The following is a 26,153-nucleotide window of genomic DNA, read 5'->3' on the forward strand; positions in this document are numbered from 1 at the left end:
CTTCAGCGTTGAGCGTATGCAAGCCAGAATAAAAACATTTCCTCGCACAACAATCTTCAGGACTATCACTCTTTTTATACTGCAGTGTCACGCCTTGACTAGCACAGAAAGCTGTGAGCTCATTGCTGGTAAAATCACCCCCCGCCATCACCATGGAGCGTCACCAACCCGTATTACCTGGGCTGTTTGCCCACTTTCAGTATCATGTCCCGACGTGCTCATATGCATCCGCTTTAGTCCGCAGTAAATACGCCCACTTATATCGCGAATGCTCATCTATCACAAGGAGAAACATGGTCGGTTTGTCAACGACCACTTCGCTTACAGTGCAGAGAAGGAACACAGTCGTAGAGGCTCGGTGTTTATGCCAAAGTTCACCATCGTGTGTATTAAGCTGCATATTACGATCGTTGAAGGCGTTAATTGGTCGATCAGCCTAGAGCTGGTATATTTATATGTAATTTGACTAGAATGCCCAATAAATCGACCGCATTTGTCATTTTTTAGCTTCCTACCGCCTGAAATGGAGGTGGAGATGCCCTTTTTATTTAACACCTTGCTTACGAACGTCGTATAAGACGACATATTATTTTTGTCACGTCGTATATTACGACATTGCACGAAGGTCATTAGCAAATGGCTCGGAAAAGTTTTTTCAATACTTTAATCAAGTTACCACAAAAATATAATCTGCGAGAGGTCATTTTGCTACAAGTCAAAACCAGGCCAGGGGAAGGGGGTCAGCCACGTCGTGAACAGCCACTCATTCGACATTTTGCTGGATGGTGCGCATACGGAATAGTCGACGCGAGAAGCCCGCCGTGCCGGCTGCCGCTACACACGATATTGACTTTGGCCACTTATGGCGGCAGCTTCGGGCGGCGGGGTGGAAGTCCAAGCGTCCGAGTGGCCTCCAGACTGAGTGGAGCTACTCGAGTCCTGACAACACGCACGTCTTCGTGGGGGAGAAATCAGTCGTGGACTACGCATTCGACAGTGGCTTGCTGGAAGAGGCGGATGCTGATGCTCAAGTCCGAGATGAAGGAGGTGGGGAACTAGACCAAGCAGGAGCTGGTAGTAGTGGTGAAGAGCAACAACACGAGGGAGAAGACGTCGTTCGGCCTTCCCAGGTCGACACGAGTGTCCTTCTTTCGCAGCATACCATTGATCGAATGTTCGGCACCCCAAGTGAGGATGACATCGAGCTGTCGCAGACTGCAGTGAGCAGAGCATTCAATCTATCCTCAGGAGATCTACAAGACGGAGGTGCCCGCGAGGCCGCTGCTGGACTGCATTTACTTTTGGAGGCTTCTCGATTAGAGAGCGAGGGTGATGTAGACGAAGAAGAAGCCGCTGCATCTCAACCTCGACGACGGACACTTACGCCGTTATCAGGCAAAGAGGACGTGAATGTTTTGCTGGATGGGGAGAAGCCGAGTGACTACGAGAACTACAGCTCGGGTGATAGCGACGACGACGGCATGAGTGATATTAACAGCGATTCCGGAGCCGGGATGTCCGAGGAAGATGACGACGTCCTGTCCGACAGTGACGCAGTTGAAATGGACAAGGCTTTCATTGCGGCACTACAGGTGGGCAATAACGCACTTAGCAGAACCGCTGCAACGGAGAGAGAGCAGACACTACGAGGAATGCAGTGGACGCCAGTGTCTTCGGAGTACGAGACAGATGCTGCTGCGTACCCTGGACTGGGCACCGAAGAAGCAAGGCCTGTGCCCGACCTGCTGCAATTATGGAGATCGCCAATCCTCACCTTCTTTTATTTCATGCCGAAGTCTCTGTGGGTTTCTATCGCGGCTGAAACGAACCGATATGGTCTACAGCAAGCTGGCAAGCGCGCCCGTAACATTCAGGCACGGCAGACTGACCTTCGGCGTGAAATGATCAAGCAGATTACACGTCGTTTGAAGGCTAAGGCAGCATACTCTACACACGAGATTCTTCACGTTGTTGGACTCCTCGTTGCACGGATGCTCTGCCCTCAAAAGAAACGATTTGGTGCGCACTGGAGTATGGTGGAAGACAAGGCTGTTCCCGCCGGTCTTTTCGGGCGGTTCATGACGCGTGACAGGTGCCAGAGTATCATGCGAGACTTGCACTTCGTAGACAACACGATTGACCACGGTAACGATAAACTCTGGAAACTTCGCCCCGTTGTTGACAAGGTCCAAGAGCGCTTTTTGCTGGGGTGGTCTCTTTCTGCTATTTTTTCGTTTGATGAGGGTATACTGCCGTCCACGTCGAAGCGGAATACGACCCGGATGTTCATGGCCGACAAGCCTCACCGCTACGGGTCCAAACTATTTATGGTCTGTGACGCGCAGACGGCATACTGCCACAGGTACGTTTAAAATTTGTATGTCGTAACTATCTACTTTGTGTTTGCCTGACAACAGTGAATGTCGTAACTATCTAGGTTCGAAGTTTATGTGGGTAAGCGTGCATCTGCTGATGGACCTGACACCTCAGTTGACTTAAAGACTGGAGCTGCAGCCGTGGTCCGGAATTCGAAGATTGTTCTCGCCCAGTCTCGTCACAAGTGGCATACCGTCGTGATCGATCGCTACTACTCGTCCGTGCTCCTTGCGATTGAGCTCCTGAGTATGAAGGTGTATGTTATTGGCACGATCATGACTAATCGGCTTGGATTCAACCCGAATCTCAGGGCTACGAGCAAGACACGCCCAGTGAGCATAACCCACGGTACATTCTCGTTCTCTCGCTCTATCGCCATCCCGACCATGATTTCCTGTGTTTGGTGGGACCGGAAGCCCGTCTATTATCTCTGTACGGGCTCCATTATGGCGGCGTCGACAATTGAGCGAAAAATAAAACGTATCGGTGCGGTTCGAGTGCCGTGCCCCTCTGCTGTAAATGACTACCAGAACTGGATGAGCGGAGTTGATGTCCACGATCAACTCCGTCTCCAGTCGTATTCACTGCAAATGTCGACGAGGTTCACGAAATATTATAAGAGCCTATTCTTAGGTTTGCTGGACATGGTCATGGTAAATGCGTATCTTACGCACAAAGAGGGGGCCAAGATCAAGGGGATGGCTGCTATGAAGCGCTCAGAGTGGTTTTGCGTCCTTCAAAATCAACTTCTCCAACTCAAAGCCGAAGATTTTGCTGGAGTGGAGGCAACACCGCCTCCTGCGAGCCAAAAGCGCCAGCGCACCCCAGTACGCCTCACGCACGCGCTGCAGCAGTCTGAAGATTGGGTTACCGTTACTGGGGCCCAGAAACGCCGGCAGAGATCGTGCAAGGTCTGCGCGCTCTTGCGTACTGAAAAGAAGAAGTCCTTCGCAACAACGTTCTTTTGCGAGCGCTGCTCCGTTGATAATGCGAAATGCTGGTTGTGCAACCGTATTCGACGGGAATACAAGGGCGCTGCGAAGACATGCTATGATATCTGGCATGATGACTTCGACGCCGGGCAAGCTATCCCACCAAACTTAGGGAAGCGCATTGTGCTCCGTCGGCCCCGGCCAGAAAGCTGGCCAAAGAAAGAAGACGCGACGGGAACTTCGACTTGGGCACGATGCTGGCAGCGACGACGGCAACGGTGGTGACAACGAGAATGGTAGTGATGACAAGTGAGCTTGGTTGCGTGTCAGTTGATTAGTGATTTGTTTCAAATACACAGCTTCTTGAACCATCGTACCTTCGTCCTTGCGTTTCTTGATTTAAGTGGACTGCCTGTGAAGCAATTTAGCCATCTGTTGACTGCACTTGCAGTCAGTTACGACATTGAGCAGGCAATACTGTCGCTGAATCCCGTCAGAGTTACGACATTGAAAGAAAAACCTGTTGAAAATTAATGCACCTAACCTCACGTCAAAAAGTGCACCCATACAAATACGTAGTAACATTGATATACCGTATCTTACGACATGCGCTTACGCGCTCTGGGCAAGTACCGTCCGGACGCAAGGTGTTAATAGTCTTTTTTTTAATAGTCTAACGAAATTGGGCCCTATTAATACCTGATTTAGCCGGGTACAAAGCAACTACATGTAGTGATATTTGTCCCTATCGGTCAACACAGATGACTCCTTATATCTATTTAGTGAAGGTAGCTCCATAACATATAATAAAATTGAAAAGAACTTAGTATGACACAAATCTAAGGGAAGGATGAAGACTGCTCTGATAGAGCAGAGCAGAGAATTTTTAGTAGAATTACTACCTAATATATCCTCTATAGGCAGAATTAGAGCCCTCTTTTCACAGACCCCAGACATGGTGGCTATGAAACCTGTCAAGGAAAAATTATATCTGCAGACCTGGCTGGAAAAAACAATTGATTCCAGACTGTAGCGGGGTGTAGCTACAACTCTTTGACTACACGCTGCCTCAATAGCGCCTGAATGTTCAATCATAACTGAGTACCGTCTATATGTAGACGTACCTTCTTTTCGTATGCAAGATCAAGCGGGTGTCTCGACCTAATATTAAGCGCTCTACTCAAAATTTCCGTGCGCGGTTGAACGCGAATGCAACATCCCAAATCTGCAATAGACTTGATATCTTAAGCACGATCTGGGCACGTTTGTAATTAACAAGAAATTTGTAAGCAAGTGACCCACTGAACACTGTAATATTAGTAGTAGAGCCAAAACGGCAAATTTGGTCGAATTTTACAATATCGGAAAACAAAACTAGCCATACTCCATTACATGTAAGAATGGGATTATTATGGCATATCATAGCCCAATATTTTTTTTTAAACTTGCCTTCTGAAAATAATGGTTATATTTCAGAAAGCGTACTTAAGAAAGTGCTATTCGTGAAAACGTGACCTTGAATAGTGATTTGTGAGGGATATGTTTTTAGTTGAATGAGCGAATTGAGGACAACAATATATTGATAGGGTATTGGCATCTTTCATTTCTGCAGAATTACTTATATTGCGGGTTACTGTTGAGATCGGTTTGCGGCCACGACAAAAATTCAAACCAGCACTGTATGTGCAGCAGATTACTCCGCCTCGCACGGCTTCGTAGTAGTTCGTCGGCGACGACCGAAGCGTAGTACGGATACTACGCTTCGATCATCGCATGCAAGGCCACGATAAATATGTACATTCTAAGCTCCTTCTTGGTGGACCCACTCCAGACTACGCGACCATTGCAGGGCCTCCGCTACGCTGCGCATAGCTGGTCTTCTACTGTACTGTAGTGATACATGTGTCCCGCCGGAAAGCCACTTTTCAACACTAGGCAGGTTTCGAAATCGGCTCTATTAACTCTACTCCACCCTCAGACCAGAACATTTAGGCAGATTGCTTTATCAAAAGTTTCTGCCACGGGAAAGTCACAACTGTCGTCATCAAGATTTGAAATTGCAACATGTTGCGACCAGAGAGCCCTGTATCATGGGATTGGATATATGATGTGAGGTGGTGCTGCCGGGCAGGTGCATGTACTGTAGTGCCTGTGCACTGCACAGCACTGGCCACTTCAAATTCTGCTCTCCAACACCCAGCCGGACGAACGGAAGCCATGCGTTTGGTCTGTGTTATCTTTTCGATCTTGTTCCTTCTTGCTGGATTCGATGCTGGCTCGGCACTTGTCGACTCTGAGAAGGCCTACATCAACCGACGCGCACCTACTGCAGAAAGACATTTAAGATCGACAAGCGAAGCTAGAAATGACAAGATCAGAGAAGAGAGAGCTGGCACGTCAAGTGTTCAACACATTGCAGATAAGGTGGCTGCTAAGTTGATGGAGAAGATGAGCATGAATCCATCGAGCATTTTCAGTCGGTTACGTTTTGGAGAGGCTGGCGCCAAGCTTAGCAGCAACAACTAGGCGTTCGTCGCGTGGCTTCAATATGTGAACAAGTTCATGGCGACCAAAGGAACAGTTCAATTCTCCACGCATCACTTATTCAACCTCTTATGGAGAAATGCTGAGTCGAAGGGAGACCTGGTACAGCTCTTCCAGTCGCTCAGTCGTGTTGAGGGCATGAAGGATCTCGCACACACGATGCAGCTGTACATGTTCCAAGCGTCAAAATCCACCCGCAACGTGATGAATACGGTGTGGTTGCAGGCCTTTGAAACTCCTGCCGAAGTATTTACCACGTTACGTCTTGCAGACAATACTTTCGAAAATTTTAATCGCCCAAACCTGATTGGGTGGCTAAGGTATTCTAAGGACTACAGCAAGAGTGTGGGCTTTTCCACCAAGGACACATTGGATCTCTTGATGAAGGCACCCCACAAGAGAGACACGGACTTCGGACTGCTGTTCTTGTCACTAAAAAAAGAATCTTCGATCCAGAAGGACGCTGGTGTGATGAAGCTTGTTGAAAAACTACAAGCTCAACTTTTCAAGAACTGGATGGACAGCAAAATGACACCCGACTTAATCGCAGGAAGGGTTGTCAGCTCGGCGACAACTAACTGGGAGCGTGTTTTCAGCCTGCCTATAACAGATCCCAAATTTAAGCTTGTGGAAGAGTATACTTTAAAGTATGCAGCAAACGAAGGGGGTGATCTGTTGGCCAGAGTGCAGAAATTGTTTGAGCAGAACAAGCCCGTAGATGCACTTAAGGCCGCAATGGCGGCTACGTAAAGTGTCCGCGGTTGTGCTGAATTGCACTGATGACAATGCCGTGTTTCACGGAGAAGCTCTGGATTACACTACTGTGTGTAGGGCGGTTGCTTCACCATTGGACGCCGCCCATAAGTGTCATATGCAATCTCTAAAATATAGTGCACAGGAGCAAAATATCTATGATTTCTGATCTATATCGCTGCCCTGATACCGTATTCCTTATGTGATTGGCGACGCTCGGTCATTAGCGACAAGCTTGGCGACCAATATAATTTTAAACATGTAATATAGTTTTTCTATGCAGGTATCTGTTATGCTGGCAGAATTTGACTGTCGCCAATCACATAAGGAATACGGTAATGCAAAAAACCAAATCTACACCTTTTCAACTTCAAAATGGCGACAGGTAAAATCAAAGTGACAAAACGTAAGTTCAAAGTGACATGACACTGACACTTAATATTTATACTTTTCAAGCCAGGAATTTATCATTTTATTATAAATGTAAATATTTTTTGAGTGATAATTTGTCGGCTATCTTCAGAGCAGGAGCTCGCAAATTTGTGTCTTGCTTGTACACTGAGAGCTTGAAAACTTCTTGCAGTTGATAATTAGGCTCATGCTTAGTAGCCTATTCATATCTTCACTACCATCTACTCGATTTCCGGACGAACTCCCCACTCAGAATTTCGGTTTTTGCAATGTAGCCATTGCCAAGCTCGCTCGAATTTGTTTTCTTAGTGCAATGTAAAGCAGTATCTTCATTATTTTTGCCATTGATGCCCCTTCTTCTTCTTACTTCCTTTGATGATTCACGTATCGTAGCGCCAGTAGTGAGAGTAAACGAACCAAATTATCAAAATGCCGACATTGCTCCAGATGTCGCTGTGTTTAATGAGGAAATTCGTTTCCAAATACTCTTTCAGCGTCATTCCGTCGGGCAAACCTGGAGGCGTACCTGTCATCTGCTGGCAGCCTCGTTGATTGCCGTCTCCATCACTAGGACAGTCGCCGAACACGATGGCTGCGAGACTGGAGAAAGCGTACTTGTTTGGGATGTAGCCACTTGTAGCCACGTGGAATCGATACAGCCGGAGGGTTACAGCCCGCGAATAGAGTGCAGATAATGTTGACAATTATCATAAAAACGGATGCCACTTCCAGACTTGGTAGAAGGAAAGCCAGGAACTGTCCGAAGTACGACATTAGCAGCACAATCAACGAAAGATTGAGCCAGAAGGTCATGAATGCAGCGACGCCCGTAAAGCCCGCCATAGGATAGAAAATCGCCATGAAAAGCAGTGTTGTGCCAAAACAATACGGAATCTCGACCAAAGTCGCACCGATAAAGTACCAAAATGCGTTGAAGGTTTCTGAGGCTCGCTCGCGATAGTAAGACGCTTGCTCTTTGCAGGTGATAGGCAGAGAGCCGTTGAAAGTGATGATGGTCATGTTAACCGCAGCCATGTAGACCATACCCATGCCCGAGTTGACGCCCTGATAGGAATCATATTCCGTATCCAAGTACGAAACACCTAGTGACACAGCCAAGACCACAGCTACGATAACTCGCGTCAAGTTGAATGATGGCGTTCTCCAGTACATGTCAAACCATCGCTTAGTCAAGAACTTTGCCTGCGTCCAGCTGCTCGCAGCTCGCTTATTTCCAAATGTTATGGCTGGTGTAGAGGGCGACGGGCGCGTGATCCCCTCGCAATCTAGATTTGTCTCCAGCCAGCGGTATTGCTCGCTCGACTTGAATATCTCCACAAAATCCATCTTGGCGCTACTATCGTTCCCCACGCCAGCACCGATCACCTCCAACATCCACGTCGCAGGATTGTTTCCAACTTCCAGCGTGGAGACACCGTCCATCGACTCAAAGTACGTCACCAAGTTCGACGCCTTCTCTCCAAGATCGCCGAAGAACACCATCTCGCCTCCGCGCTTAAGCAACAACAAGCTATCAAACACCCTGAACACAACTGCTGAAGGCTGGTGAATTGTGCACACGATAGTTCGACCCGTGTCTGCCACCTTGCGAACGCCATCCATGATGAGCTTGGCAAAACGCGCGTCCAGACCACTCGTCGGTTCGTCCAGGAACAACACACTGGGCTGGGCTGCCAACTCCACACCGATAGTCAGTCGCGTCATCTGTTCCGTGGAGCTACCACGAATAATCTGATCAGCGATGGGATGAGGTCAAGCAGGTCAAGACATTCATTGACGGAGTCGTATTTCTGGGCATCTGGCACCTCAGCACCTTGACGCAGGAAGGCACTAAACGTAAGTGCCTCACGGAAGGTAGACGCCCCCGAATGGATGTCCATCTGCTCGCAGTAACCGGTGGCTCGACGGATAGCAAGGTCGGTAGCTGGGTGGCGATTGAGCAGAATGTCACCACGGATCTGTCCTCCAGTCTTCCTCCCAGCGATCACGTCCATAAGTGTCGTCTTACCAGCACCGAAGATCCCATAAGCGCTATAATTGTTCCGGGAAGTTCGAATCCGCTGACACCTTTAAGCAGGTCGATTGTGGTTTTGGAACCCGCTGGATCAGGGACCGAGTACCACAAGTTTTTGAACGCCAGTGTGACCGGAACAAAGTTCCTATCAGCTGGCTGGGCAATAGGGATCGAGCTGTCACTATTCGATTGTTTGTGTTGCTCAGCAGCCTTCGGGGAGCTCACAAGCGCGTAGCCATCAGACATTGACCCGACATTCTCCACTGTAAATGGTGTGTTAACAGGCTCTGCTGTACGTCTGTACTCGAGAATGGCCCAAGCAATCACCATAAACATAACGTACATTCCAATCATATAGGCGATTCCCAGCCACAACCAAAGACGCTGGGTTGGTACATCGAACGAGTTTAACGAGTACTCACTCATGGTGCTCCCATAAGTCTGGCAATAGTCGACACCCTCGTATACACAGACGTTAAAACTCGAGTCTGTGTACTGATTCACCGTTGCTGCGCGTAGACTCCAAGCCTGGGGACTAATCCAGTACATCCAGACCAAATAGTGTGGCATCTGGCCTCTCGTGATCACAAAACCACCAAAGAGGGTCATGAAATACAACGAGAGTTGGCTCACCGGGCCTGCCACATTCATATCTGGGAGTACGGACGCAAGCAAGAAGAACCACGCTGCAAAGACCATACTCGTCAGAAACATCACCAACTCAAACAATACGAACCCAGACACAGTCGAGACAAACCCACACATCCAGTAGATGATCGAGCCAAAGATCATTGTCTCCATTAGCGCCAGTGGGACCTGACTCACTGACGCTGCGAGAACAAAAGAAGAAGTTCGGTGAAAATTGGCTCCACGCTGTTTGTTAAACACGTCACGAAGGTCCATGAAGATCGGCATCTGCGAAGACTGTCCGACTGTCACGAAATTGATTGCCACGTAGATTATGCCAATGACCACCTGAACGTCCGATGCGTAGAGCTGGTAGAATGTACTACCGTTCAGAAGGCCCAGCAATACCGACATCAACAGACGACTTTTTATCAAGGCCTTATTGCGAAGTGTTACAGTCATTTGACGCCGAGTAAGTGTCGTCGGAATAGGATCCATGAATTTCTTCTTATCGACGAGCAGCGAAGGATCTAGCGGGGAGTTGAGCTCGATCCTCATTCGGTTGCAGATAGGCGATCGCCTGAACGCATCGGCAAGCTCGAATGCGGAGCCTGGACAGCCCCCCACCTCGTACTGCTGTTGCTTGTTCGTACCTAAATCCAACAAGAAATCTGCCACGTCACGATTCGCAAGACACCTGAAGCCCAGACTCTCGAAGTGGTTTAATGCCTCTGAGCGAGGACCGTGATACACCACGTACCCGTCGTTCAGCAAGATCACGTCGTCAAACAGCGCGAACACTTCTGGAGACGGTTGCAGTAGCGAGATGGCCACCGTCTTGTTCAGCGTCTTGGCCTGACTGCGCTGTGTCGAGATGAGGTCGAACGTCGCGGCGCTGTCCAGTCCCGTGCTGATCTCGTCCATCATGAGCACAAATTTGTTGCCGAACATCATCTCGCCTGTCGTCACGCGCTTACGTTCGCCACCCGATATGCCACGCAACATGGCGTTGCCTAGGATGGTGTTCTGGCAGTTTTCAAGACCAAGCTGACGGATGATCACGCCCGGATAATGTTTGTACATGGCTCGCAGCAAGTCGAGTGCCGATTGATTCTGCTCGGGTTTTCCATTCGAGTACAGCTGCTCCTCTGTCTTGGACAACGTATCTCCCGAGCACACGTTAGCGAACTCAAGCGTCTCCTTGACGGTGAGAGTGGGAAAGTGTTTGTCGTGTTGGTCCACGAAGGACACAAGCTGCGGCAGTCGTCTACAAAGCTCTTGTTGGGACGTGCCGTTGTAAGTCACCTGGCCATTGACTGAAATGCTCTTGCTAGTTGGGAATCTCCCACTCAAGATCTTGAGCAGTGACGACTTACCGGAGCCAGGCTGGCCCAACACCAATGTCATGGTGCCTGGCTACAGAACACCGCTCACGCTCCGTAGAATCTCCTTTTTCACAATGTGAGTCTTAGCAACCATCTTAGCTAGACCCGTCCTAGTTACATTCACGAGCGTAGGAAGCTCAGTCTTGAGGTTGGTCTCGTCCTTGACCACGACGTCAGCTGAGACGGCGACGTTGTGGAAGCGCACCTCAATCTTAGGAAGTGGCTGCCCGATTGCGGCCTCAATATTCGTGGCGATGTTCTTGGGGAGGTTGATCGCTTCTAGTGCCATTAGTGCATCTCCACTATCGGGTGGTAACTCGTTCATTAGAGACTATAGCACAATAGATGATATTATTAATTTAGTGCTACGTATTACAATAGAACGGTGAAGCAGCAAAAAAACCGTGCAGAATAGAAATCAATACCGATCCTTACTAGATCTTCATGGCCGCTGTAACTTACAGTGTAAAAGCATCCACCGGCTTGTTTTCAGCTAATAGATTTTTTACACTGTTCAGTATTTGATCGCCACGGTTTGCCGCATACCGCAATATTTACGCTTCTAGAAGTATATACCTGGGTTCGGTAACCAGCAGAGTGAGAACAGGCCTCCAATTCTCAGTAACTGGGCTCGCTATCATGACCCCGGGTTTATCCGGCGTTATCTTGGCATTGATCCAATTCTTAAAGAGTCGAGATTGTAGCTTCTCAAGAAGTTGTGCCACACCAGTGTCCGTTCTGACTGCTTTGTCCATTGCGAGCGATTGGAATAGCACACCAAAATCTGTCTCTTTGTGGTGAGGTTCTTTCATCAAGAGATTTAAGGTCTCCTTTGCGGAAAGCGTCTTCTTTACATCATTGCTGTAGTCGCAGGAGTACCGAAGCCATGCGATTAGCTCTGGTCGATAGAGATCGTCTGAGACGTTGTCTGCGAGGTGTAGCGTGGTAAATACTTCGGACGGAGTTTCTAGGGCCTGCAACCAGACCGTATTCATCATTTTGTGACTGGATTTCGCTGCGCGGAACATGTATAGCTGCAACGTGTTGGCAAGGTTCTTCATGCCCTCAACACGGCTAAGTGTCTGGAAGAGATTTATCAGGTCTTCGTTCGATTGGCGACTATGCCAAAGCAGATTGAATAAATGGTGCGTGGAGAACTGCTCAGTCCCTTTAGTCGCCATGAACTTGTTCGCGTACTGAAGCCAGTCAATGAAAGCCTTGCTGCTGCTGGTGAATTTAGTGGTGGCTTCTCCGAAGTGTAAGCGGTTGAAAACACTTGTAGGGTTCATGCTCACTTTCTTCATTAACTTGATCAAGACCTCATCGCCAAAACGAGAAATACTTGATGTGGTAGCCCTCTCTTCTCCAGAGACAATATTTTGTTTAACTTCGTTCGTCGTCGATCTTAATAACCTTGGTGAAGTTGATGTTTTCTTCAACGCGACAGGCTCGTGTTGGCTGAAGATAGCGATCTCGGCTTTGTCAGAGTAGACATGTGCTGAGATAGAAGCAAGTTCAGCGACGAGACATACGACCGAGAAGAAGATGCCGAGCAAGCGCATCATATCTGCGCAAGTGTGTGCTTGTCAGTAGAATGCAAAGTGGGTTTGTCTAGACTTGACAGCCCACTACACTCTAATCCAGACAACTGGATCAGCAGTGCTGACTGCGCAATTGCACTTCAGATCCAATCCCGGAATCTATGAGCCTCATGGATCATGGGATTGAAGATACCCTGACTGCTCATCATGAACCTCATTGTACAGTAGTACTCGGGGTACGGGTTTCAATGTAAATCTTGATGACGATCACAGTGATGTTCCTGCAGGAGCCATTAACTGACTTATAGGCAACCCGGAGCAAATGTTCCGGGAGAGTACACCGGTCCGGATGAAATTGTTCGTTAAACTCGATCCGATTGCGACAGAAAGTGAAATTCGTTGATTTTATGTGGTTTATTGACATTCCACCTGCAATACACAATACGTCATAAGATCAGACAAAGAGATGATGCACGCGTATCGTGGCAGGGCAAATCAATTAATTAGTTTAACTCTTGTTAATAACTCATATCACCATGTTTCACTTTGTCCCGCAAATGGCAGCCCCTTCGGTAAAATATATCCGCTCACACGAAGGTCAATGGGGTACCGAGATACAATCGGGATTTGTGGACAAAGGAAAGGAAAATACCTGGTAGGCCAGGAGTAATCTTGCGTAATGCATATGAAAAGAAACGAACTTATAAGTCAGTACGTGAATGCGACGTCAGTGATTATTAAATGCTGATAATATCATATTATGAAGCCTTACATAAAAATAACCGAAAGGTTTTATCAGGATAAAAATAAGGATATATTGTCTTTTTTTATCTTTTTATCGGTCTAAGCCTTGTAAATCGGATAGCACACGTTAGAAACACCCCTTCCCCCAGCCCCCCCCCCCAAAAAAAAAACATTCATGTGGTGGATTAAGTGCACGCCGCCTCCGGTTAATCTATGACGTCGGTGTCGATGCCCCACAGTGTAGTCTAGCCCCTCCCCCATCACAGTAAGGACGTTCGACGATGTTGCCGTTTTCACAGTGACGGAAGCAGGGTCCTAAAATGTTATTTTTAATAAATATATTTTTAGTTTGCAGTATTAAAATAATTTATTTTTGAGCTCCCACTTCAAAATCAAATAATTAATTCTGCGCTCTCTCCAGGCAGTAACCTTAAACCGGGCACGATGGAGCCCTACGGACCAGCGGTCCAGCTAAACCGCAATCTACAATCGATCTGCCGCGCTCTTGCCCTCTCATTTTGATGGTTGGTCGCTGAACCGAGCCTACTGGAACGCTGCCACAGTCCGAAAGGTTGTGCGTGGTGAGGCTCCCACCAACTAGACGAGTATCAGCCCACTGTATATTGCATACAATAACACCAATAATTTTTGCATCCGTGGTGCTCCAAGCACTTAAAATTATTTTTATTGCTGTTCTGCCAGTCTCAATAAAAATAACATTTTCGGAGCCTCTGGACGGAAGGAACAGCCAATACTAGCTTTGGAAGACAGTGGTTCGGATAAACATTCTTCCAGTGACACGAAAACGTGACCAACAAAGGAAGCGGGTGTGTGCTAAAGTGCATAAGCTCCTATGGGGAATCGCCCATGTACGTGCCTCCAAAACAGTCATCCAGTTCTCCAGCAATCGTTGCTGGCTCATTACCCAAACGCAAAACAGAAGACCACCGTTTAGTACCCTCCGCCTTGTATTAAGAATGGTTTGCGCCCTTTCAAATTGTAAGAGAGAGATAAAAGGATAAGACAAATTAAAATATTGTATCCATATTTTTATCCTTGATAACTATATTTAAAAAAAAATTGTGCAGTTAGTGCTGGCTAGCCAGACCGGTTACCGGACTGCTACCAAAAGTCCGCAAACCAATTAACTAGATAGATGCCAGCTAGTTTAAAGATACAATGAGCCAATTGCAGCGGTTGCTGTGTTTGTTCTAGCTCCATTACTGCATGACCCAACTTACTTGTTTACTGCACTGACATTTTGTACAAATTAACTGCACTGGCATTCGCTCGCAGTTCGCCACTACAAATCATACATACATAATCAGTACAGATCTCTCCATTTTAAAACTGAGCAAAGTTACGCTTTTTTTTTTTATTAACAGGCGCTTGTTTCTATGCAGGGGTTAAACTGACAGTTCGCTTAGCTGTACAAAGTGACAGTGCGTTCGTAAAGTGGTTGAATGGGGCGTGCGTTCTTTCCACTGACGGTTGCGTCGAGCTCAGCAAGATTCGCTTTGATGCGATCATATTGAGCTGAGGATATCCGAGCAGGCTTGCGAATCAACCACCAATCCACAAACTCGGTGCACGGCGGGGTTGTCAAGCTACCCGCGTAGTTGAAGAGGTGGCTTTTGCCAATATAATCGCTAAGTAGCTCCGAATACGAGCCCCTGCGTAAAAATTAGCACTAAGCCAATGATTGTCTAAAATATGTAGAAAATATAAACGTACAGGGTAATCGGGATGGTAGTATTCTTCGTGACGTCGCTCATTGCATCCACAAGAACATCTACTGCTGGTTCGGTGACTTCTTCATCAGTCTTCTCGATAAAGAGTCCGATCACGAGAGCTGCCGAACCGTCTGCGTTCTTGTGCACAAAATGGATTTCGCCATCAAACGCTTTGCCATTGAAGGTATGCTCGGAAGGGGCATGTACATGGAACTGGGCGAAGCTATACGAGATCTTCTTTACCGTAACAGAGCAATTGCCTTAATGAGTTGTCAGCTGAAAGTATCTTTGTTAGTAGAAAATCTGTAAAGCTCACGAACCTCCGTTTCCTGCCGCCATGTAAGAGTCTGAGGCCACTGTCATGGTATAGCGCGGGCACGAACCAAAGAACGCCAATGGGGGAGCAGCATGCAAACTACACAACTTGGGTGTCGCTACGTCAATAGGCGATTGCTTGCAACCGCCACACGTCGGATAGGCCTTAGGCCATTCGGACGGACTCAACGCATCTGAATCGTTCCTGTAGGTGAATTCTGGATCTCCAGCCAGAGCACTGACAACAGCAACAGCAGAGAACAGCAAACCAAACAGCGACAAAGTCATCGTGAGCGTGAAGGGGTAAAACAAAAGTGAACGAATTGAACGAGCTGCTGTTTGTCGTCGGAGGGATCACATGAAACGGTTAACCCAACTACCACGCTTCGACATAGGTTCAACGGCTACGGTGCCTATAATCTGAGACGGGCTCAGCAATACTATAGCCCACCAATGCAAACCATTTTACTCTCCAAGTATTCCTCCAGACCTTCAGTTGAGCCCTCACGCCCAATGCCGGACTCTTTAACTCCACCGAACGGAGCTCCAACATGGGTTACCAACTCGCTGTTCACCCCTACCATACCGCATTCCAACTCACTGGCAACTCGAAAGATCCGAGCCACGTCCTGTGTGTAGAAGTAACCAGCTAGCCCAGCCGTCGTGTCGTTCGCCTTCCGAACCACTTCTTCTTCACTCGAAAAACTGGATAACTGAATCACTGGACCGAAAATTTCTTCGTTCCAGATACGCATCGAATCGTCAACGTTCGTCAGGACTGTTGCTTCGTAGAAATTCTTGCCGAGATCACTGCATTTGCCCCCTACAAGTACCTTAGCGCCATGTTTCACAGCGTCTTCGACCAAGCCTGCCACTTTGTTGACGGTAGAAGGTCCGATCAAAGGTCCAAGTACCACACCGTCTTCTAGCGGTAGCCCCATTTTAAGCGTTTGAACTCGTTTCACCACGAGTTTAGCAAATTTAGCAAAGATAAACGAGTGGATGAAGATTCGGTTGCTAGCGATACAAGCTTGGCCGGTGTTGGAGAACTTGGATCTTATCAAACCATCGAGAGCCTCCTCTAAGTCGGCATCTTCAAACACGATGAACGGCGCGTTGCCACCAAGCTCAAGCGATAAACGTTTCACTGTCTCGGACGAATGACGCACCATCCATCTCCCCACTTGTGTCGAGCCTGCGAACGTAATTTTCTTAACATCAGGACTCGATGTCAACACTTCACCGACCACTTCGGATTTCTCTCTTGGTGTGGTGACCACGTTGATAACTCCTGGAGGGAAATTGACGTCCTCAGCGAGTTTGGCTAGTGCAAGCATCGAGAGCGGCGTCTCTCCTGCAGGTTTGACGACGGTGGTACATCCAGCAGCTAGAGCAGGACCCAGACTCAAACCTAGAATGGCATACGGAAAGTTCCAAGGCGAGATGATACCACAAACGCCCACCGGCTCCTTCATGACCAGAATCTTCTGACTCGACTGTGTTGGCGAGATCAGGAACCCACTGGAGCGTACGATCTCGTGGGAAAAGAACTCAATTACACCGACAGCGAACTCGATTTCCCACTTCGCTTCTGGAAGGGGCTTGCCACACTCCAGAGACCCAATAATTGCCAGGTCTTCTGCATTGGTGGAAATAACTGCGGCCCAGTCTTTTAACAATTTAGCGCGGACCTGAAGGAAAACGTTGGTCGATGTCAATAATTAGAATTAGGTAGCTAGTTAGTTTAAAATATTAATCTTACCGGTGGTGTAGTCTTCTTCCATTGATGTTGTGCCGCAGCCGCAGCAGCAATGGCTACACGAGTGTCTTTGCCTCCCATACTTGCCACACAGGCGATTTCCTGCTCCGTTGCAGGATCTAAAATCGTAAAAATAATGCTGCTGATATCTGACAAAAAAGCAAAAACCTTGATGCTTACCAGTGACTGTGAAGTGATCTCCGTCGTGTGCTTCGACCCATTTCCCATCAATAAATCCTTGTGCACTTACGAGATCGGGTCGCTGCAGCTTTGACAGAAGCGGTTGATACTGCCGCAATCCTATAGGAGCCAAACCTTGAGCTAATTGGGCAGTTGGGATGTTAGTAAAAGTCGCCATCTTCACACTGCAGCCGGAAACGAGAACTGAACTGCTGTCTTCCGTCTCCTCACCTTTCACTCGAGGTGCAATAGAATGACGCTGGCAGTTGACCAACGGGCATGTTACAGCTAGGAAATTAGGGACAAGACGAAGCGTGACATGTGAACGCAAGTACTACGCATTCCAGTACAGTTATTCTCAGTTACAATGTTAAAACTTCACCGCTGACTTGTCTCCCAATTCGTCGATTCATATACCAACGCATTGGACTTGGGTGGTGCCGGGTTACCAAGGATAATATCAGCAGCCTTTTCAGCTAACATAATGGTGGGTGCGTTGAGGTTCTCACTAACATTATTGGGCATGATCGAAGCGTCCACCACGCGCAGTCCTTCAAGCCCGTGCACTCGTGTCTGCGCATCGACAACCGTGTTTTTATATCGGCCTCTTTACCCATTCGATTCGTGCTGGACGGGTGGTAATCCGTACTAGCATTTTGCCGAATCCACGCGTCAATCTCAGCGTCCGACTGTACTCCCGCGATCGGAGAGATCGCTTCTCCTCGATATTCATCGAGCGCTTGTTGCATCAGAACTTCACGTGTCAACCGCACGCCATTGCGCATATCCACACGATCGGACTCAGTCGCCAAGTAATTGGGTTGGATGGCAGGACTGTCACGCGGGTTGGCACTTCGCAACTTGATGTAGCCTCGGCTCGTCGCGCGTAGTGCTGTACAATGCAACATCATGGCGTGGCCGTCCCGTAAGAGCTGACGGTCTTCGTCACTCGCACCAGGCAAGAACTGCCACTTGAGATCAGGATGCCGTTTACCGGATGCACTACGGAAGAAGCCGCCGGCTTCAATGTGTGACGAGGTGCCCATGCGAGTCTTGGAGACCAGCCACTGGATCCCCATCCACGCCATCTTGCGCGGGAAATGTGGCGTTGCATGGTAAAGCGTCACCGGTTTCTTACACGCGACATGGAGATAGACACCGAGATGCTCCTCCATGTTCTGTCCGACCGCGGGGAGATGGTGTGCGACGGGGACTCCGATCTTTCTCAAGTGCTCGGCGTCTCCCACACCAGAAAGCATCAGTAACTGTGGAGAATTGATCGCTCCACTCGATAGAATCACCTCTTTCAGTGCTCGAATTTGAGTCGCTCGGGTTTGAACTGGGAGACCGAAACCTTTAACGAAGCGAACACACTCACCATGACCTCGTGTAGTTACGTTAAAACAACCGAGACGATCGCCTGTCAGGGAGTCAGCACCACACTGAAGTACCACTGCCGAGGGGCAAAAAGTCTCCATCACTTTATCTATCACTGGCTTGAATATGCTTTCGTAGCTATCGTCATCCATGCCGCTGTGTAGTGGGAAGTTGACAGCGTAATACATCCCACTCTTTGCACCGATATCCTGTTCAAAACCAAGTTAAAGAACCTTATATCAGTCTACCCATTCAAGACCATCGACGGGCTTCAAGGAGTTAATACCTTAACGTCTCCCGTTCCAGGGAAGAAGTCGCCGTATTTGTGGAACGATACCGTCATCACACGGTCCGTGACGTAGAAGGCTTCCTCCACACCGTCACCATGGTGTGCATCAATGTCGATATAAAGCACGCGCGGGTGATACCTGACACCAAAACAAATATTAACGCTAGCCCCAACCATGTTTTTCTCCGTTAAAAAGCACTCGCTTTAGCAGCTCCAAGATGCCGAGCACGATGTCATTCACATAGCAGAACCCCGACCCCGACGCCTTCTTCGCGTGGTGGAGACCTCCAGACCAGTTGATCGCAATATCGCAGAGTCCGAAGTTCAGACGCGCCACCGCGTCTGATCAGCATAGATCTGAGTCTTCCTTCTTTCAATCTAGTAGCACTACTGTATGCCACGAACCTAGAGTTCCTCCGGCGTAAATTTGACAGAAGTCGAAAACGCCGTCAAACACGGGGCAGTCTGTGTCGCTCGTCTCTCCGAAGTTATCTGCACACACGGTTTACGTCCATTGCCCACCATAACAACCTCAAATTGACGTACATTTAGCCAGATCTATCGTTGGGTCCCGCTGGTTCGCTGGACTCACGTGCTGCAGGAACTCAATGTAGTCTGGCGCATGGAACACCTTCATCTCGTCTGCAGACGCCCAGTGCGGCTCCTACAGTACATCAGGGCACAAAACCCTTCAGCCCCCGCTCTTCATTTCCATATACCCAGCACTGTCCGTACGAAGACGTCCATCTTATGGTACAAGTCATAGTTGACAACCAGGTGATGCGCGAGTTTTATCCGATGCGGCTTCATGGGGTGTCCAGGGCGATAATAGAAGTGACCAATCTCAGCTGTACAGCTAGACCTGTCAGGACATGCAAGTGTTCCTTCAGCGCCTGGGTCTTTCACGTACGGTGATAGAAGTATGACACGCGCTTCTTCGACATAAGTCTCACGAAATTGCCGATTTCTACTGAAAGGCTGACAATCCCCTATATAATTATTCAGACTCCTCAAAAAAAATATTAGAGCGGTATTTGCGCACATTGTTTGCCCCTCCTAGGGGCCCCTACCGTTGTCCCCCGTACCAACCGCCTAGGCGTTCAATTTTAATACAACGCACAGTGTGCTTTGTATTTGTTTAGAGCGCCTAGGCGTTCAATTGAAGGGTAACGGTCAAAGTGAGACGAACGTAAGGCCCATTGACCCAAATGTATTAGATGTGCATTCCTTCCACTTGCAGGCAGCAGTACAGCCCAATTCTAGCTATGGAAATCGTTCTAGAAGCGTCGTCTACGGAGTACGTGAACGTCGACACGACCTTGCAATTGTAGTTGAGTGTTTTAAGCTCGATGTTGCATCCATGGTACTGAGCTGCTGCAAAAATCACGAGTTCGCTTCCGTCACTCTGTTCATTCCGGATGGACACAAGGTAGTCCTCGTCAAACAATCCGCTGAGCTCTTCGAGTTCTTGCATATACTGCGTCAGATCGGTAAGGTAGTCATCTTCATACCTAGCAAACGCGTGCCTAAGACAACAGAAAAGGCTCGAGCGAATATCTTCAGGCGTGTACCAAGCAGGTTTTTGGAGACAGAGTCCCTCCTTGTCATCGTCGCTGTCGTCGTCGTCGAACAGGTGCTGGTACCGGAGGTGCCATTCGTGCATGTCGATGCTAGAGTCAAGCAACTCTCGAAGTGGCGGGTGCAGTTCCGACTTGTCAAATTTGGAGCGCTCAACAATGCCACAGACCCGAAATGCCTTCCGTGTGTCCTCAGCTGTCCTCGTAGCGATCCAGTTCAAAACCCATTGTGCAACAACAGAATATTTTGGGACCTTGGTGTTTCCTGCCTTAGTCTGCAGCTTGGGGTCATCAAGTGCGCGTCCAATGTATTCGTCATACTGGTCAGAGTAAAAGGCTTGGAAGCTACGATTCACAGCCACATCAAGAGGCTGAAGAAGACTTGTCAGGTTAGGTGGTACCAACAACACGTGGATATTGTATCTCTGAAGACGCTTCTCGTTGAACAGCGAAACGTGGCACGCATACGAATCAATTATGAAAAGCACGTGCTGCCCGAAAAATCGTGTCTCCTTCCTGCTGCAAATGACAGTCTTCGCGTAGTCGATGAGAATTTTGTCGTTCCACATGCCGGTACTGTTAACATCCACAATAACGCCCTCAGGAACCGTCGGCTTGTGCTTTAGTTTTGAGAAGAGAAGATGAGGAGTTAGGAATTCGCCTTCACCAGTGATAGCGAACGTTGCTGTGAATCTCTTGTGGCTGCTTCCTCCTTTCCGAAGAAGCACTTCGGGTTCTCCACGAGTTGCAATGGTCCTGTTCGGCTCGGTTTCAAAGTACCGAGGAACTTGGTCCATATTAATCACGTTGCAGGGCAAAATGCCGTGCTCCTCAATCAATCTCTGAGCTGATTCGATGAATTCCAAACAGGATTCCTTGGCGTTTGACGGGATCGCTCTTGTCGTTGTATGGCGCCTTGACACGAGGTTGTATCGGGTCTTAAAGCGATCTAGCCATCCTGTTGAAGCGACAAAATTCTGCTGCGGTATGTCCTGCTGGGAACGGTGGATGTTCAATGCTTGAAGTTGGATGTATTTGTCTTTGACTCGTAGTCCCTTTTTGTTTCGGGCCGTTATCCAGAGATGGAGCTTCTTCTCGAGTTTGTCGAACTCAGGTTTACGTCCGGCACCGGGAAAGCGACGCTGCATGCGTGTAACAACTTGGCGGTCCCTTAAGGCGCCTTCAAGCTTGTCGAGTTGCTCCACCCAGCTGCGTACCATAGACGAAGACACCTTGTACTCTAGTGCCAGTGCATGATATCCGTGTCCTCTAGTGTTAGGCTTGTACTTGCTAGCGACTTGTCGTTTAAAGTAAAGGCTGTAACTGTTCCGCTTTTTGTCAGGTGACATTGCGACCGGAGCAGACAATTGAGGAATGCCGTCGAAGCCCAGGCCAGGCTCGCAAACCAAGCCGACGACGATAAGTTTCGTAGAACGGTTGGTCGAGCGCTGCTGATGAAGCCTCAGCTTGCTCTCGCAACCAGCAATTTGGTCGGGAATAGGTAGCGACTGTTGATGGCTAAGGTTCGTTATGCCGAGAGCCGCAGCAAAAAAATTAAAAAAATACCTCGAATTAAGCGCTTAGGCGGTTGGTACGGGGGAAGACGGTAGACAGAAATAAAATATTTATAACTATTGAGAGGATTGTTTGAAACCAGCCGTCACCGATTGACATTAAAGATGCGCGCAGCGACGTTCTCGATCCGTCGGGCGAGACGAACGCTTCAGACCTCGTCCTTCAGCTCAGCTGCGTCCTCTTCGTCGGGATTTCACACCGCTGCATACGTGGCTGTTGGTGGTGGCGCCGCAGCCGCCGTCGTGGCCGCGTACAACGGCGTCGTGCCGCATGAGTGGGTCATCCGGCAGCTGGCCGAGCCAATGATGCCCGTGGTGCGGATGTTCGAGCCCGAGACGGCCCACAAGATCGCCGTGCAGTGCGCACGCTTCGGTCTGACGCCCAAAGACCCGGAGACCGACCCAGAGCTGCTGCATGTCCAGGTTCTAGGCCTGGAGTTTACAAACCCGCTGGGTATCGCCGCCGGCTTTGATAAAGACGGAGAGGCCATGGAAGGGATGCTGGACATGGGCTTTGGCTGCGTTGAGATCGGTAGTGTCACACCCAAAGCACAGCCAGGCAACCCGACACCCCGTGTCTTCAGATTGCCCGAGGACAGAGGCGTCATCAACCGCTATGGGTTTAACAGCAAAGGACTCGAGCACGTCGGTGCCCGTCTCGAGAGATACGTCAGCTCCCGTGTTAACCGCCAGGACGACGGCCATCGGGCTGGCGTACTGGGCGTCAATTTGGGTAAGAATAAACTTACCGAAGACGCGGCGGCCGACTACGTGCAGGGCGTCCACGCGTTGGGCAAGTACGCCGACTACCTGGTCGTGAACGTGTCGTCGCCCAACACTCCGGGCCTCCGCACACTACAGGGCAAGATCCAGCTGCAGAAGTTGCTGGAGCACGTGCTTAAGGCACGTGACGAAGTTGCAGACACCGAGAAGCGCACCATTTCCCTACTAGTGAAGATCGCGCCCGACCTGACAGAGGACGACAAGCAGGACATCGCGGACGTGGCTCTTGCGCTCAAATTGGACGGATTAGTGGTGTCCAACACGACATTGAGTCGTCCGGATACGTTGAAGGGCGCTGCCAAGGGCGAGACGGGTGGACTCAGTGGCTTTCCTGTGCGTGACATGTCAACCAAGGTGCTGGGCGACATGTACAAGCTAACGAAGGGTAAGATTCCGCTTATCGGTGTTGGTGGCGTCTCTACGGGCCAGGACGCGTACGACAAGATTCGTGCTGGTGCCTCGCTTGTGCAGATGTATTCGTGTCTGATCTATGAGAGTCCGCTGGCTGTGCCACGTGCCAAGAAGGAATTGGCGGCACTGCTAAGTCGTGACGGCTACAAGAGCGTGATTGACGCCGTAGGCGCTGCTCACAAGTAAAGAGTGCTGAACCTCGTGGACGGTAGGCAGACTTCGACAGTTCTTGTCATAGAGCGACATTCATACCTGCCATGCCTACCGTCTTATTTCTAAGCTGTAAACACTTTTTCTTAAAATTAATACTGTAGTAGAGAACTTTAGTTCCAGGACCCCGTGCCGCAATAATCGCGTTCAGGATGCCGCATCCAAGATGATTAGAAGATACAACAACGTTGTTCATCATGAGCTTCATGCATGACGACACTTTATGATTTACAATATGACTCAAATTCTCGTTGCAGGCTCGTGTTTCTCGAAATTGATGTTTTTTATAGTGACAGTACTGGTACCTTCGTAAGGAATTAGTGGTCGCTTCCATACCACTCTAGTGTTCTGACTCTAGCGATGATTTAATAAAATAACTGCAATCAGAGTAATTTTAAGGATATAAAAAAAGGATTAATTTTGAAGCGTCTTCTTTGAAGATGTCCTCAAGGACAACTAACAAAACACACCACGATTCGAAAGATCAATATCGTAATAGCTTGGAAAGTGCTGGATGTCATAAAAATTTCTTCGGCACGTCCTAATCGCGCGTAAGAAACGCGTCTCGTGAATTCGCTCAAACTCGAGTTTATCCTAAACTTTAGGATAAATTCCTTTCGTGCTCAGATAGACGTAATGAGCGTCGACGCTCCTTGATCTTCAGTCAAAGACTTGGAGCACGACGACTAGGTGGGTCACTTAGCTGGGATCGCTTTCGCTTTGGTGGTGGCGCGCGGTTTACGTTCCTTTTCGTCGACTGCATAGCGTGGATGCTTGCAAGGATCAGTTAGCTTCCTCCCCGAGTAGAACTTGTCAAAGCAGGACTCTTCGCCACCCCACCGCTTTGCGCGGTAGAGCGAAACTTTGCACGTATCGCAAGCATAGCGGGTTTTGCAGCCCATTCGGGTGTGCTCGATATTCTCCACGTCGTGGTTCAACCGACAACACATCTCACAGCACCGCTGAAAGTTTCTTTCAATACTCACCTACGTCAGACGTTAGCAGCAGCTCTAAATTCTGCTCAGTAAAAGTTACCGCACCATTTTGTGAGCTCCAGGCTTTGACAACCGCAGTTCCATCCACTCTTTTCCAGTTTCAAAATGAATTCGCTTCTTGTAGCCAAAGGACAACTTGCGTTCCCCCTTCTTCATTACCGATCGTTGGAATCTGCTAGCGGTCTGGTCATAAGTAAAAGAAAATCGCCCTATTCGCTTATGTGTCCCGACAATTGACCCCCCCCCGGTTTCGACAATCCGCTGATTCACTGATTGAGACTGATAGCCTCTGTCCAAAGCATGTATAATACCAGGTAGCCGTATCTGACTCTCCGTCGTTCCAACAGATACAATTCCATTGTGCACAGTTCCATATCTGATCAAGTTTTACACAAGGTTAGATCGCCAAATATGTTGCTCCATTTTCGAAGAAGACGTTACCCTTTTTTCGGATTCCGCAGGTGTGCAAGACCAGTGCCATCAACAAGCTGGGAGCGAAGTCTGAGTAGGTCATCGTTCAATGAAGCGATAGTAACTTCGCTCACGAAGCCGATATCTCAGCACAAACGACGAATCTGCTCCATTGTGTTCGAGACATCACGATTGATAGTAAAAGGAGAATTCCGATGTGCCGAGCTGCTGCTTGTTTGCTGAGGAGGATCTGATAAAGCGGTCAAAATTGTTCAATACTTTGTTTGGGTCATCACAGTAGCAGCGGCAGGGTAGCACCTCGCGTTGCTTGGCTTATAAAAAGCTTCTGGAGTGACTCCATAAAAACTCAGCCATAATTCTACCCCCACAAACGAAAGAATGTCATCGAGGGTAGCTGCATCCGATGTACGTAGGCTTCTGTTAGCATACGAAGCGAAATTGGAGAGTATTGACGAGTACAGCCACGCCTCGATGAAGCACGCGACGTCAACACTAGCAATATGATGCTCTGACGTTCCGAACATTTTCTGTAGCAGCCTTGTGACGACAGCTCTGGATTCTTCTCTTGCTTTGTCCAGCAAAAATGCGTCCACATCGTCTACTTCGACACGCCCATCACTTAAAGTCACGTAGCTCCGGGAAGAAGTCGGGGCTTGTTTTTCAAGGTCACTTTAAGTGTCATACTCGTCGCTAGAAGACGTGTCGCTATCCGCCATGGCCGCAGGTCAGCGTCGAGCGCTCGTTGATTTGAGTTATTAATAGAAGCGGAAACACGGAGTGAATGTGAAGGGCTTTAGCCAATCATGTTTATCCTTAAAATTCTTGGTTAAGGATAAAGTAAATTTTGAATCGGAGCCAGCAATTTATTTTTATCCTTCGTTTTTAGGATGAATTCATCGGGGTTATGTACATGTCTACCGTACACTAAACAACCTACTTCGAAGTACAGAACATCATGTACTAGAATATTGTGAATTTCCGGCCAAATTTGCTCGTGGGTTGATCCATCCGATACAGCTTTCAAGTCATTTTGCGACCATCCGCTTCGCAGCTAAGTACGAATTCAGACTTAAATGAAATCTAAATTCGTACTTAAAAGGAGCCCTAGTGAGCCTAATATATTTATCGTTTCTTGCTGGACGATCCGTCCCGGAAATATCGAATAAGCAG

At 48.5% G+C, this 26,153-nt stretch overlaps 10 protein-coding genes across 10 annotated transcripts; 2 read left to right on the plus strand and 8 right to left on the minus strand.

Moving 5' to 3' along the window:
- Positions 1-5,525: 5,525 nt before the first annotated feature.
- PITG_01905 (secreted RxLR effector peptide protein, putative) lies at positions 5,526-5,834 on the plus strand (the record flags this gene model as incomplete). The annotated part of the gene is made up of 1 exon (XM_002908453.1): positions 5,526-5,834. One exon carries the CDS (start codon positions 5,526-5,528, stop codon positions 5,832-5,834), a length of 309 nt encoding a protein of 102 aa, XP_002908499.1.
- Positions 5,835-7,545: 1,711 nt separating this feature from the next.
- PITG_01906 (ATP-binding Cassette (ABC) Superfamily) lies at positions 7,546-9,031 on the minus strand (the record flags this gene model as incomplete). The annotated part of the gene is made up of 3 exons (XM_002908454.1): positions 7,546-7,575; positions 7,632-8,768; positions 8,816-9,031. 3 exons carry the CDS (start codon positions 9,029-9,031, stop codon positions 7,546-7,548), a joined length of 1,383 nt encoding a protein of 460 aa, XP_002908500.1.
- Positions 9,032-11,617: 2,586 nt separating this feature from the next.
- PITG_01907 (secreted RxLR effector peptide protein, putative) lies at positions 11,618-12,628 on the minus strand (the record flags this gene model as incomplete). The annotated part of the gene is made up of 1 exon (XM_002908455.1): positions 11,618-12,628. The coding sequence occupies one exon, from the start codon at positions 12,626-12,628 to the stop codon at positions 11,618-11,620; it is 1,011 nt and encodes a 336-aa protein (XP_002908501.1).
- A 2,143-nt stretch (positions 12,629-14,771) lies between these two features.
- PITG_01908 (carbonic anhydrase, putative) lies at positions 14,772-15,444 on the minus strand (the record flags this gene model as incomplete). Its single annotated transcript, XM_002908456.1, has 3 exons — positions 14,772-15,021; positions 15,083-15,341; positions 15,402-15,444. The coding sequence occupies 3 exons, from the start codon at positions 15,442-15,444 to the stop codon at positions 14,772-14,774; spliced, it is 552 nt and encodes a 183-aa protein (XP_002908502.1).
- Positions 15,445-15,836: 392 nt separating this feature from the next.
- PITG_01909 (succinate-semialdehyde dehydrogenase, putative) lies at positions 15,837-16,151 on the minus strand (the record flags this gene model as incomplete). The annotated part of the gene is made up of 1 exon (XM_002908457.1): positions 15,837-16,151. The coding sequence occupies one exon, from the start codon at positions 16,149-16,151 to the stop codon at positions 15,837-15,839; it is 315 nt and encodes a 104-aa protein (XP_002908503.1).
- Positions 16,152-17,713: 1,562 nt separating this feature from the next.
- PITG_01910 (choline dehydrogenase, mitochondrial precursor) lies at positions 17,714-18,423 on the minus strand (the record flags this gene model as incomplete). Its single annotated transcript, XM_002908458.1, has 3 exons — positions 17,714-17,723; positions 17,766-17,901; positions 17,949-18,423. 3 exons carry the CDS (start codon positions 18,421-18,423, stop codon positions 17,714-17,716), a joined length of 621 nt encoding a protein of 206 aa, XP_002908504.1.
- Positions 18,424-18,691: 268 nt separating this feature from the next.
- Positions 18,692-19,748, minus strand: PITG_01911 (histone deacetylase, putative; the record flags this gene model as incomplete). Its single annotated transcript, XM_002908459.1, has 7 exons — positions 18,692-18,708; positions 18,777-18,921; positions 18,999-19,199; positions 19,243-19,343; positions 19,407-19,493; positions 19,548-19,665; positions 19,737-19,748. The coding sequence occupies 7 exons, from the start codon at positions 19,746-19,748 to the stop codon at positions 18,692-18,694; spliced, it is 681 nt and encodes a 226-aa protein (XP_002908505.1).
- A 466-nt stretch (positions 19,749-20,214) lies between these two features.
- On the minus strand, positions 20,215-20,664 carry PITG_01912 (uncharacterized protein; the record flags this gene model as incomplete). The annotated part of the gene is made up of 2 exons (XM_002908460.1): positions 20,215-20,404; positions 20,513-20,664. The coding sequence occupies 2 exons, from the start codon at positions 20,662-20,664 to the stop codon at positions 20,215-20,217; spliced, it is 342 nt and encodes a 113-aa protein (XP_002908506.1).
- Positions 20,665-22,257: 1,593 nt separating this feature from the next.
- PITG_01913 (dihydroorotate dehydrogenase, mitochondrial precursor) lies at positions 22,258-23,532 on the plus strand (the record flags this gene model as incomplete). Its single annotated transcript, XM_002908461.1, has 1 exon — positions 22,258-23,532. The coding sequence occupies one exon, from the start codon at positions 22,258-22,260 to the stop codon at positions 23,530-23,532; it is 1,275 nt and encodes a 424-aa protein (XP_002908507.1).
- Positions 23,533-24,988: 1,456 nt separating this feature from the next.
- Positions 24,989-25,507, minus strand: PITG_01914 (uncharacterized protein; the record flags this gene model as incomplete). The annotated part of the gene is made up of 4 exons (XM_002908462.1): positions 24,989-25,107; positions 25,153-25,190; positions 25,242-25,397; positions 25,497-25,507. The coding sequence occupies 4 exons, from the start codon at positions 25,505-25,507 to the stop codon at positions 24,989-24,991; spliced, it is 324 nt and encodes a 107-aa protein (XP_002908508.1).
- Between the last annotated feature and the right edge of the window lie 646 nt (positions 25,508-26,153).

Source organism: Phytophthora infestans, genomic scaffold (genome assembly GCF_000142945.1).
Source record: "Phytophthora infestans T30-4 supercont1.2 genomic scaffold, whole genome shotgun sequence".
Lineage (NCBI taxonomy): Eukaryota > Oomycota > Peronosporomycetes > Peronosporales > Peronosporaceae > Phytophthora > Phytophthora infestans.